The sequence below is a fragment of the Ranitomeya variabilis genome, chromosome 7 (assembly GCF_051348905.1).
Source record: "Ranitomeya variabilis isolate aRanVar5 chromosome 7, aRanVar5.hap1, whole genome shotgun sequence".
Lineage (NCBI taxonomy): Eukaryota > Metazoa > Chordata > Amphibia > Anura > Dendrobatidae > Ranitomeya > Ranitomeya variabilis.
Genome location: NC_135238.1, coordinates 148358835 through 148372264, shown reverse-complemented (window position 1 = coordinate 148372264; position 13430 = coordinate 148358835). Strand labels below are relative to the sequence as shown.

Here is a 13430-nt window from a genome sequence, read left to right as displayed (position 1 = left end):
CTGTCACTTTACTGTGATGTCCCCCCCCCCCCCAAAGTAAAAAAGTAAAGAAAAAAAAAAATTACATGTGGGAAAAAAAAAATAAAATTCCTAATTAAATAATAATAATAAAAAATATATATATTGTTCCAATAAATACATTCCTTTATCTAAAACCCCCCCCCAAAACAATAAAAGTACAAATATTTAGTATCGCCGCATCCGTAACGACCCGACCTATAAAACGGTCCCACTAGTTAACCCCTTCAGTGAACACCGTTAAAAAAAACAAACAAAAAAAACAACAACGCTTTATTATCATACCGCCGAACAAAAAGTGGAATAACACGCGATCAAAAAAACAGATATAAATAACCATGGTACCGCTGAAAACGTCATCTTGTCCCGCAAAAAACGAGCCGTCATACAGCATCATCAGCGAAAAAATAAAAAAGTTATAGTCCTCAGAATAAAGCGATGGAAAAATAATTATTCTTTTTTCTATAAAATAGTTTTTATCTTATAAAAGCGCCAAAACACAAAAAAATGATATAAATGAAGTATCGCCGTAATCGTACTGACCCGAAGAATAAAACTGCTTTAACCATTTTACCAAACGCGGAATGGTATAACCCCCCCCCCCAAAAAAAAAAAAAAGGAATTCATAAATAGCTGGCTTTTTGGTCATTCTGCCTCACAAAAATCAGAATAAAAAGCGATCAATAAATGTCACGTGCCCAAAAATGTTACCAATAAAAACGTCATCTCGTCCTGCAAAAAACAAGACCTCACATGACTCTGTGGACCAAAATATGGAAAAATTATAGCTCTCAAAATGTGGTAACGCAAAAAATATTTTTTGCAATAAAAAGCGTCTTTCAGTGTGTGACAGCTGCCAATCATAAAAATCCGCTAAAAAACCCGGTGTAAAAGTAAATCAAACCCCCCCCTTCATCACCCCCTTAGTTAGGGAAAAATTGTATTTATTTCCATTTTCCCGTTAGGGTTGGGGTTAGGGTTGGGGCTAGGGTTAGGGCTACAGTTAAAGTTGGGGATATAGTTAGGGTTAGGGTTGGGGCTAAAGTTAGGGTTAGGGTTTGGATTACATTTACGGTTGGGAATAGGGTTGAGATTAGTGTTAGGGGTGTGTCAGGGATAGGGGTGTGGTTAGGGTTTCTGTTGAGATTAGGGTTAGGGGTGTGTTTGGAAAGGGTTTCAGTTATAATTGGGGGGTTTCCACTGTTTAGGCACATCAGGGGCTCTCCAAACGCGACACGGCGTCCGATTTCAATTCCAGCCAATTCTGCGTTGAAAAAGTAAAACAGTGCTCCTTCCCTTCCGAGCTCTCCCGTGTGCCCAAACAGGGGTTTCCCCAACATGTGGGGTATCTGCGTACTAAGGACAAATTTTTACAACAACTTTTGGGGTCCAATTTCTCCTATTACCCTTGGGAAAATACAAAACTGGGGGCTAAAAAAAAAATTTTTGTGGAATTTTTTTTTTTTTTCACGTCTCTGCGTTATAAACTGTAGTGAAACACCTGGGGGTTCAAAGTTCACACAACACATCTAGATAAGTTCCTTGGGGGGTCTAGTTTCCAATATGGGGTCACTTGTGGGGGGTTTCTACTGTTTAGTTACATCAGGGGCTCTGCAAATGCAACGTGACGCCTTCAGACCAATCCATCTAAGTCTGCATTCCAAATGGCGCTCCTTCCCTTCTGAGCTCTGCCATGCGCCCAAAGGGTGGTCCCCCCCACATATGGGGTATCAGCGTACTCAGGACAAATTGGACAACAACTTTTCAGGTCCAATTTCTCCTGTTACCCTTGGGAAAATACAAAACTGGGGGCTAAAAAATAATTTTTGTGGGAAAATTTTTATTTTTATTTTTACGGCTCTACATTATAAACTTCTGTGAAGCACTTAGTGGGTCAAAGTGCTCACCACACATCTAGATACGTTCGTTAGGGGGTCTACTTTCCAAAATGGTGTCACTTGTGGGGGGTTTCAATGTTTAGGCACTTCAGTGGCTCTCCAAACGCAACATGGCGTCCCATCTCAATTCCTGTCAATTTTGCATTGAAAAGTCAAACGGCGCTCCTTCCCTTCCGAGCTCTCCCTTGCACCCAAACAGTGGTTTACCCCCACATATGGGGTATCGGCGTACTCAGGTCAAATTGTACAACAACTTTTGGGGTCCAATTTCTTCTCTTACCCTTGGGAAAATAAAAAATTGGGGGCGAAAAGATCATTTTTGTGAAAAAATATTTTTTATTTTTACGGCTCTGCATTATAAACTTCTGTGAATCACTTAATGGGTCAAAGTGCTCACCACACATCTAGATAAGTTCCTTAGGGGGTCTACTTTCCAAAATGGTGTCACTTGTGGGGGGTTTCAATGTTTAGGCACATCAGTGGCTCTCCAAACGCAACATGGCATCCCATCTCAATTCCTCGATAAGGAGAAAATGGTGTGCACTCTGGTCTAGAGTACGAGGTGCAGGCAGAACGGACCGTAATTGCCCCATCTCAATTCCTGTCAATTTTGCATTGAAAAGTCAAATGGCGCTCCTTCCCTTCCGAGCTCTGCCATGTGCCCAAACACTGGTTTACCCCCACATATCGGCTATCGGCGTACTCAGGACAAATTGTACAACAACTTTTGGGGTCCATTTTCTCCTGTTACCCTTGGTAAAATAAAACAAATTGGAGCTGAAGTAAATTTTTTGTGAAAAAAGTTAAATGTTCATTTTTTTTTTTTTAAACATTCCAAAAATTCCTGTGAAACACCTGAAGGGTTAATAAACTTCTTGAATGCAGTTTTGAGCACCTTGAGGGGTGCAGTTCTTAGAATTGTGTCACACTTATTATTTTTTATCATATAGACCCCTCAAAATGACTTCAAATGTGATGTGGTCCCTAAAAAAAAAATGGTGTTGTAAAAATGAGAAATTGCTGGTCAACTTTTAACCCTTATAACTCCCTAACAAAAAAAAATTTTGGTTCCAAAAATGTGCTGATGTAAAGTAGACATTTGGGAAATGTTACTTATTAAGTATTTTGTGTGACATATCTCTGTGATTTAAGGGCATAAAAATTCAAAGTTGGAAAATTGCGAATTTTTCAAACTTTTTGCCAAATTTCCATTTTTTTCACAAATAAATGCAGGTAATATCAAATAAATTTTACCACAATCATAAAGCCCAATATGTCACGAGAAAACAATGTCAGAATCACCGGGATCCGTTGAAGCATTCCAGAGTTATAACCTCATAAAGAGACAGTGGTCAGAATTGTAAAAATTGGCCCGGTCATTAACGTGCAAACCACCTTTGGGGGTAAAGGAGTTAACATTAGGTACGCAGGTCGTGCAGATGTATGCGGATGCCTTCGCATGCGTCGTTTTGACGTTGCGGAGAAAAAAAGAAATTCCAACCAGCTGCGTTCAACGCGGGTCGCCGCATTGTCAAAACGACGCATGCTGAGGCATCCGCATATATCCGCATGACCTGCGTACCTAATGTTAAAGATAGGCACGCAGGCCGCATGCGGACGTAGGCGGAGCTGAGCAGCGGAGGTGCGGCCTTGGGCGAAACTAGCCTTAGAAAGCTCCTATCATCTATACATGGTCACGTAAAATTCTTGTCAGACAACAGGGTTACTGTATCTTACATAAACCATCAGGGGGGAACTAGGCCTAGATCCCTAATGACACTGTCTGATCAGATCTTTCAGATGGCGCAGTCTCCTTTCTTATCTTTAACAGCGTTTCCCATAAAGAGGGAAGAAAATTGCAAGCAGACTTTTTAAGCCACATCCAACTGAAATGGGGAGTGGACTCTGAATCGGAGAGTGTTCAATCAGATTGTGGATTGTGGGCTTCCAGACATAGATCTAATTAGTGACAGGACAGAGAGGTGAGAAAATTCTGGTCACTGGGTCCCAGACGTGGATGCCTTCCTGCTGAAATGAGATTTCGGTCTGGTATATGCCTTTCCTCTTACGATGCTGGTTGCTGGTTCCAGCGGTTCTAAAAAGGATTAGAGAAAATTGTATCATTTAAATACTTCCAATTGTGGAACATACGATCATTCCATTATCTATGGATAAAAATTAACTTTTGTTCATAGGAAAACCCCTTTAAAGAGGCTATAGGGTTGGCTTATTGCACAAATAGGGCACTCCCGGGAGACCTTAAAGCTCATTCTACTTGGGCTATTTCAACCTCCTAGACAGAGAAAGTGGATGTCTCCATCAAACAAATTTGTATATCTGCAACACAATCTTCACCTTGCACCTACTGTAGTCTCGGTTTGAGGTCTTCTGCTGATCTTTCCTTTGGGAGACGGGTTCTACAGGCTGTAGGCCCACCCAAAGTTTAAAGTTTCTCTGTGAATCTCTCAGGTGGTGCTGTCATTGGTGATGGGAAAAGACTAAATTACTTACCGGTAACAGCCTTTTCCAGAACCCATGACAGCACCCTTATATTCCCTCCTATTACTCGTAATAAGTAGTCACTTTGTTTCCTTTGTGTTGTTGGATTCACGCAGTGTTTAAAAATAAAAATGAAAATAACATGTTGTGTAATGGTGTACATAACCATTAAGTAGTGTTTTTTTCATGCTCTGTAAAGAACTGATGCAGTGGAGAGGTACCTACCTTTTTAATGGTAGGTTTCCTGTTCTTAAAGGGCCTATCCCTTCTCTCAGGTGGTGCTGTCATGGATTCTGAAAAATCCCATTACCGGTAAGTAATTTAGTCTTTTCCAGATTTACATTGTTTAAACTCTGTTTTCTGGAAATGATGGAGGGCTGTACATCTAAATTGGCTACTGTTAAAACTGTTCAGAAATATGCTTTAAGATATATGCACGGGTTAATTGAATCGTAACTTAATGAATATTTTGAATGGTGGAATCTGTTATCTACTGTGTATGGAAGAGTAGTCATGTCTATGATGACAATTAGACTGCTGAAATGCGATCTCTTCAGAGAAGAAAGTACGCACCTACCATGAGGCTTGGAGGCCTTGATAAAGACTACAAGATCTTAAGCTTTTTGTATGGGAAAAATACATACATACATAGTAAATAGTGATGAGCGAGTATACTTGTTGCTCGGGTGGACTCCGGGTATTTGTAACTGCTCGGAGATTTAGTTTTTGTTGACGCAGCTGCATGATTTACGGCTGCTAGCCAGCCTGAGTACATGTGGGGGTTGCCTGGTTGCTAGGGAATCCCCACATGTATTCAAGCTGTCTATCAGCTGTAAATCATGCAGCTGAGGCAAGGAAAACTAATTTTCCGAGCAGTTACAAATACTCAGAGTCCACCCGAGTAACGAGTATACTCGCTCATCACTAATAGTATGTTGACAGAGAATATCACCAAAAATTGTTAAAAATGTTTAACATAACCTATTGTTGTGAACTAGTTTTTTATTTTGTTGTTGACACATTCCCTTTAAGTGATCAAACAGTTTTGTCTTAAATAATACAGATCCAGTTATAAACTACAGAGACCTACTAGCAGTGGTTCACATGTCATACAAGTTGGATCTCACGGTACGAGTTGCCATCTGCAGGAAGGTGAGTGTTAGCTTTTGTATTTAATGAATAGCATGCTATAAGAATGTCTTCTAGTTTTATAGAAATAAAGCTTTATCACTATGTAAAAGAAAATTCTACTATTTATAATATACTTTGTTTTAACTACATATTATTATTATTATTTATTATAGTGCCATTTATTCCATGGCGCTTTACATGTGAGAAGGGGTATACATAATAAAAAACAAGTACAATAATCTTAATCAATACAAGTCACGACTGGTACATGAGGAGAGAGGACCCTACCCACGAGGGCTCACAATCTACAAGGGATGGGTGAGGGTAGAGCTGATCATGCAGCGGTTTGGTCTATCGGTGGTTACTGCAGGTTGTTGGCTTGTCGGAAGAGGTAGGTCTTCAAGTTCTTTTTGAAGGTTTCCGCGGTAGGCAAGAGTCTGATATGTTGGGGTAGAGAGTTCCAGAGTATGGGGGATGCGCGGGAGAAATCTTGCATGCGATTGTGCGAAGAGGAGATAAGAGGGGAATATAGAAGAAGATCTTGAGAGGATGGGAGGTTGCGTGCAGGTAAGTACTGGGAGACGAGGTCACAGATGTATGGAGGAGACAGGTTGTGCATGACTTTGTATGCCATGGTGTTAGGGTTTTGAACTGGAGTCTTTGGGTAATGGGGAGCCAGTGCAGGGATTAACAGGGGAGTGGCTGGGGAATAGCGGGGGGACAGGTGGATTAGTCGGGCAGCAGAGTTTAGAATAGATTGGAGGGATGTGAGAGTGTTAAAGGGGAGGCCACAGAGCAGGAGGTTGCAGTAGTCAAGGCTTGAGATGATGAGGGCATGGACTAGGGTTTTTGCAGATTCTTGGTGGAGGAATGTATGGATCCGGGAATTATTTTTGAGTTGAAGTCGACAGGAAGTGGAAAGGGCTTGGATATGTGGTTTGAAGGAGAGATCAGTGTCAAGGATTACACTGAGGCAGCGAGCTTGTGGGACTGGAGAGAGTGGGCAGCCATTTACTTTAATGGATAGGTTTGTTGGGGGAGTCAAGTGAGATGGGGGAAAGATGATGAATTCTGTTTTGTCCATATTAAGTTTTAGAAATCTAGCTGAGAAGAAGGATTAAATAGCAGACAGACATTTTGGGATTCTGGTTAGTAGGGTGGTGATATCTAGTCCCAGAGATGTAGATCTGTGTGTCGTCAGCATAGAGATGATACTGAAAGCCGTGAGATTCTATGAGCTGTCCCAGGCCGAAGGTGTAAATGGAGAAGAGCAGGGGCCCTAGGACTGAACCTTGCGGGACTCCGACAGGGGAGGTGAGGAGGTGGTGTGTGAGTGGGAGATGCTGAATGTCTGGTCTGTTAGGTATGACAAGATCCAGGATAGAGCAAGTCTGTGATGCCAAGGGATGAGAGGGTCTGTAATAGGGAATGGTCCACTGTGTCAAAGGCAGAGGACTGGTCCAGGAGGAGGAGGACAGAGTAGCGTCGCTTGGCCTTGGTGGTTAATTGGTGACCTTAGGGCAGTTTCAGTGGAGTGGTGTGACCGGAAGCCAGATTGTAAGCTGTCGAAGTGGAAGCAAGAACAGAGGTGGGAGGAAAGTTCAAGATAGACGTGTTGTTCCAGTAGTTTTGAGGCATAGGGGGAAGTGATATAGGGCGATAGCTAGATACAGATGATGGGTCAAGAGAGGACTTTTTGAGGATAGGTGTGACTGAGGCATGTTTAAAGCTTGAGGGGAAGACACCAGTTAGTGACAGGTTGAAGAGATGGGTTAGGGTTGGGAAGAAGACTGTGGTGAGGTTTGGGATGGGATTGGATCAAGTGCACAGGTGGTGAGATGCGATCTTAAGAGTTGAGTGGAGAGTCGATCTTCTGTAATGGTGAAGAAGTTAGTTTTGGAGGAGGAAGGCTGGGCAGTAAGGAGAAAGGGCTCTGGGGGTTGTTGACCAAAACTGTCTCTGATGTTTTCAATCTTCTGCTTGAAAAATGAGGCGAAGTCTTTGGCTGAGATGAGCGGAGAGGGAGGGTGTGCTGGGGGACGGAGGAGAGAATTGAAAGTGTTGAATAACTCTCTAGAGTTTTGAGACAGGGAGGATATGAGAGATGAGAAGTAGGTTTGTTTTGCTGCAGCAAGTGAGGCCTTGAAAGTAGTGAGGGACTGTTTGAATGCGATGAAGTGCTCATTGGAGTCGGATCTTTTCCATCTTCGCTCAGCAGCCCTGGAAGCCCACCTCCGTTCTTTGGTCAGGCTGGTGTGCCAGGTCTGTCTGTTGATTTTGCGAGCTTTGGTATGTGTGAGAGGGGCAACCGATTCCAGAGCTACAGCTATTGTGTTGTACAAAGCGGCAGCAGCATCCGCATTGTGTAGCGAACTTATGTCGGTAAGAGGGAGGAGGGATTCAGAGAGTGAGTATAGATCAAGGTGTTTAATATTTCTGCGAGGGTGTGCAAGTTTGTGGGGTGGGGATTGCGGACAAGGAGTGGAAAGGGAAGAGAATGTGAGTAGGTTGTGGAACAAAAGAGGGAGGGGCAAGTTAGAGAGGTTAGATAGGAAGCAGAAGCGGGTGAAGATGAGGTTCAATGTGTGGCCATCTTTGTGAGTGACTGCAGAAGACCATTGAGCGAGGCCGAAGGAGGAAGTGAGCGATAGAAGCTTGGTGGCAGCGGAGAGGGAAGTGTCAATGGGAATGTTGAAGTCGCCCATGATGATAGTGGGGATGTCTGTGGAAAGGAAATGAAGTAGCCAGGTGGTAAAATGGTCAAAGAAGGTGGTGGCTAGTACTGGGGGGCGGTAAATGACAGCTATTTGGAGGTTGGAGGGGGAATAGATGTGCACGGAATGCACCTCAAAGGAAGGGAGGGTAACAGAGGGTGGCAGTGGGATTGGGGTGAAGGAGCAGTTATCTGAAAGGAGAAAACCAACTCCTCCACCATGCTTGCTGGTGGGGGGTGGGAAAGGTGGAATCCACCATACAAGAGTGCAGCTGGAGAGGCTGTGTCAGAGGGGGTGGGCCAGGTTGTGATGATGGCGAGGAAGGAAAGTTTGTGAGTAATGAAAAGATCACGGATGTAGGAAAGTTTGTTGTAGACAGAACGAGCGTTCCATAGTGCTCCTGTTAGTGGGACTGGGGAAGCAGGGGCTGGGCGAATGGGTATAAGGTTAGAGAGGTTACGTAAAGTTGTGATAGAACGTGGATGGGAGGTAGAAATGACTGTGGGAATGTGGTGAGGAGGACCAGGATTTGGAACAATATCACCGGCAGTGAGGAGGAGCAAGGAAAGTGTTAGCAGGTGGGAGCAGGAGAGAGCATGAAGATGAGAGCATGAACGTATAATTGGAAATCTATTTATGACTGGTAACACATCACATTCAGAGGCTTCAGACTAGGTACCGTATATACTCGAGTATAAGCCGACCCCCCCTAATTTTGCCACAAAAAACTGGGAAAACTTATTGACTCGAGTATAAGCCTAGGGTGGAAAATGCAGCAGCTACCGGTGAATTTCAAAAATAAAAATAGATGCTCCATACCGTTCATTATGGTCCCATAGCTGTGCTATATAGTGCTCTGCACCGTTCATAATTGCCCCATAGCTGTGCCATATAGTGCTCTGCACCGTTCATAATTGCCCCATAGCTGTGCCATATAGTGCTCTGCACCGTTCATAATTGCCCCATAGCTGTGCCATATAGTGCTCTGCACCGTTCATTATTGCCCCATAGATGTGCCATAGAAAGCTGTGCCATAGAAAGCTGTGCTGCTGCTGCAATAAAAATAATAAAAGACATACTCACCTCTCTTGCTTGCAGCTCCTCAGCGTCCCGTCCCGGCGTCTCTCTGCACTGACTGATCAGGCAGAGGGCGGCGCGCACACTATATGCATCATCGCGCCCTCTGACCTGCACAGTCAGTGCGGAGAGACGCCGGGAAGATGGAGCGGCGCCCGGCGTGTGGAACGCGGACAGGTGAATATGTAATACTTACCTGCTCCCGGCGTCCCTGTTCCTTCCCCCGGACAGCTGGTCTTCGGTGCCGTAGCCTCTTCCTCTATCAGCGGTCACCGTTACCGCTGATTAGAGAAATTAATAGGCAGCTCCGCCCCTATGGGAGTGGAGTCCATATTCATTTCTCTAATGAGCGGTCCCACGTGACCGCTGAACAGGGGAAGAGCTGCGGCACCCGGAGACCATGGAACGGGCAGGGGGAGCGCCAGGAGCGCCGGAAGCAGGTAAGTATGCCTCAGCGCCCTCTCCCCCTCACCCGCCGACCGTGACTCGAGTATAAGCCGAGAGAGGCACTTTCAGCCCAAAAATTTGGGCTGAAAATCTTGGCTTATACTCGAGTATATACGGTAATTCTCGAAGAGCTAAACCACCTTGGGTCCAGATTGTTGGTAGCGTACCATCAGTGATATTTATGATGGTGCCATTGGATTGACGGAGTACAATTGTATCCACGTCTGAGCTCAGCATAGGACTAGCTATGTTTGTGTATGGCCTCTAAATGTAAATTAAATATTTCTCATTCACTGTTGGCATATAATTTGCAACGTTCGACAAAACTGTAAAGTATCTAGTAGTGTTAGAGAACCTATCACCTCAACTTTCTTTGTTGTTTTTTCTGGAGGAGTATATATTTTCTTTGTAAATTATTATAATTTCCATCACACTTACACAGTTCTATTTTATATATTTTTGTCCAAATACTAATGATGCCGTATTATTACTATCTAGGTTCTTCAAATCCTCCAGTTCCACCCAGATGCAGCTTCACAAATTGCACAGCAAGTTGGCTGGCAGGATACTTTTGTACGGTTCTTCATGAAGGAAAACTCTGAATTTAGGAGCAGTGCTAAAATGAATTGCCAACACATTATTAAAGAAGAAGATAAAAATTCCAGGGTTGAAGAGTCACAAAGAAGTCATTTAGAGAACGTTGCTTTGGATAAATCGAACATTTCAGATAACGGTACATACAACAGCTGGTGTCCTGAAGAAGCCAGATCCCTGAATACAAGCATCCAGTCTACAAGCACACTCTTGGATGAAAGTGGCCCATCTTTTAGTGAAGCTCAGCTTCACGTAGAGGACACAGAAGTGTGGCCTAGTGATCATTCACATCTCACTTTAGAACTAGCTAATATAGAATTAGGAGATGGTGAAAACCAGACTCCAGAAAGCTCACTGAGTACACCTTCACCTGTAGAATCCTCCAAGTCGTTTAATGTAGATCGTCTCGAGAAGGAGTCTGCCAGCACAAACATTCTGTTTAGGGATGATCTCTCCCTTAGCGTGAACTTAGAAAGCAAAGAGGTAAGAAATCTTTTTATTTCTGTGTTTCCAATACTATTTTGGGTTGTATAACCAACCTTACAGACAGATCAAATTTGCTATTTAATATTAAAGGACTATCCAGAACTTCACAATTTTCTCTCTCTCTTCATTGGGGGACACAGAAAACCATGAGTGTATGCTGCTGCCACTAGGAGGTTGACACTATGCAAAAAAGAGTTAGCTCATCCCCAGCAGTATATATCCACCTACTGGCAGAAAGCTATTAAGTTTCAGCTTAGTGCCAGTAGGAGGTAGACACAGGACTGCCCTCAGCCCCCTTTCTACATTTAGGTTTTGTTGTTTTATTAAAAATCTGCAATTTAATATTAAAGGCTATCCAGCACTTTTTAATTTTTTTACTATGGGCCTAAGAACTAACAGTCACCGATCTCCGCCAACACAAAGCAGTCTGGGACCGCTCCTGCTTTCGATTTAGTAGCTTCCACAGAGCAGCGGGGAACTGGCTGTCAATCAGCATTATGTCGGCAGTCACGCCCCATCAACAGAGATGCCCAGAAGAGGAAGAGCTGCACTGTTGATATGGAGCAGCTGAATTGCCTTCAGAAGTGGTCTATGACCTTTCTGAACGGACGCCAGGAAGAACATAAATAAAAAATAAAATTATTCTTGTGGACAACTCCTTTAAATGGATTGCTCATGCATTTAATATTGATGATCTACCCATAAAATGGGTCATTAATGTCGGATTGGTGGGGGTCAAACACCTGGCATCCTGACATATCAGCTGTTTTTAGCTTTGCCGGTGGCTGCATGTAAATAGTAAATGAAGCCGGAAAAGCTCAGCCGTGTTCAGTGTGTAGCAACCACCACCGAGTAATGGAGACAATCTCCGATTCAATAGAATAGAAGCTGATCTGCTGTACTCTGATACAGTGACTACACAGTGCTTGGAGTTGTGCTATTCAGCTCTAATCAATGTTTAGGTTTTAGCCACCACCACCAGCTTGTCTGTGGGGGTGCACAGTCCTGGAACCCCCACTGATCCAATATTTATGACCTATTGTCCGGACAAATGTAAATCAAGTGACTCCATGGACAGAACAATATTCACAATTCTCCTGTGACTTGGCAGTAAATGGGGCACAATAGGACGATCAAATGTATTGCAGGCTTATAAAGATAGTCGCAAGATGTTCCACCAACACAATGGCGAGACATCCTCCCCATCTACCCACTTATGACAGATCAAGGTACTTGCATATACAAAAAGCACATAACAATGTCATCGTACTTACGCTGTGTTTAGATGCTTGCCTAACCTGTGCTCTCCTTTACATAAAATCCATTTTTCAGGATTGTGAAGAGGAGCTTGTACAGCTTCTCACAGACATCCTGCTGTGTCTTATGTGGAAAGGCCTTGAGAAATCTGATCATGCTACCTGGGTAGAAAGAGGACAAGTATTCTCTGCAGTAACCAGCCTTGAGATGGCGAACGAATTGCTACGACCCTCAGATGAAATCAAACTAAAGTATGTACATTTTTATTGCAAGCACTTAGTTTTTGACTTGTCCCTTACATATTAACATTGTCTTTGTATCTTTCATGACTTTGACACCATATTGTTTTTCTTTAGCTTATTGGAGAAAATGCCAGAATGGGCTGTAACTGAAAACCGAGATCCCAAGACCCAGGTCAATGCAGAAAATGCCAACAGACTATTGCACATAGTGCAAGATTTCCTACAAGCTGAAGGTCGGGTCAATTCTTCTTTATGGACTGAAAAGGTTAGGTTTATCTGCACTCATATTTTTCTGTTTTCTGACAAGTATAGCAAGCTCATAACATTAAAATCTGAGTATGCAAATATCCTCTTCAGAGAAGAACAGGACAGGGACTCTTGTGGCACTATTGGAAGCAGCAGTCGTAAAAGTCAATGTCACACCTTTAATAAGAGAATTCATCATTTCCATAGGGGGCACTAGAGTTCCTGACGTCTTTCTGAAGAAGATATTTGCACATTGAAATTCGCAGAGGAGTGTTGCATGGCCTTTAACTCTCACTATGTCAATTTCTTGCTCTTGACATGGAGAAATTTTACCCCTTAAACACCCCGTGAAAGGCCTTTTGGCTAAGATCAAGTACTGGTGCAATAATGCACACTGTGGGAATCTTCAGAGTGTACACCATATGGTCATCTGGTCAGGTGATCTCCAACCAGACCTTTTGGCTAGGGTGGGGATTTTTTAAGCTTTTCAGCAGAAGGTCTGATCAGTATTACACTGAAAAACACTCTTATTTTTTTCCCACTGAGTCGTCACTTTTTACACATATGTCTGTCTCAAGGCCTCTTTTGGAATCTGGTTCCCCTCTTGATCAATCAGACTCCACTCCACCATGCAAATCCCTGGCTCTCCTCTGGGAGGAGTTCTGATCTAGACTGGGCCCCATAGTTCCAATGGGGTGGTAGCCCACATGGCTGCTGGGAGCACCATCATCTCTCCCGATTCCAATCCCTGTTTTTTTTGCTGTGGCCTTCTGGTCTAGAGGGATGGGGAAAGATTGATTGGGGGCCATTCTTCTTTTGGA

The 13430-nt window shown here is 43.4% G+C and overlaps 1 protein-coding gene across 2 annotated transcripts in view; it reads left to right on the top strand.

Moving 5' to 3' along the window:
* Nucleotides 1–13430, top strand: part of NBEAL1 (neurobeachin like 1) — a 266607-nt gene that overhangs the window by 179264 nt on the left and 73913 nt on the right. For both annotated transcript variants that reach the window (XM_077272013.1, XM_077272014.1), the window contains 4 exons: nt 5479–5567; nt 10283–10861; nt 12197–12372; nt 12478–12628. In XM_077272013.1, the coding sequence (XP_077128128.1) occupies nt 5479–5567; nt 10283–10861; nt 12197–12372; nt 12478–12628 (995 nt within the window). The remainder of the gene's footprint in view (nt 1–5478; nt 5568–10282; nt 10862–12196; nt 12373–12477; nt 12629–13430) is intronic.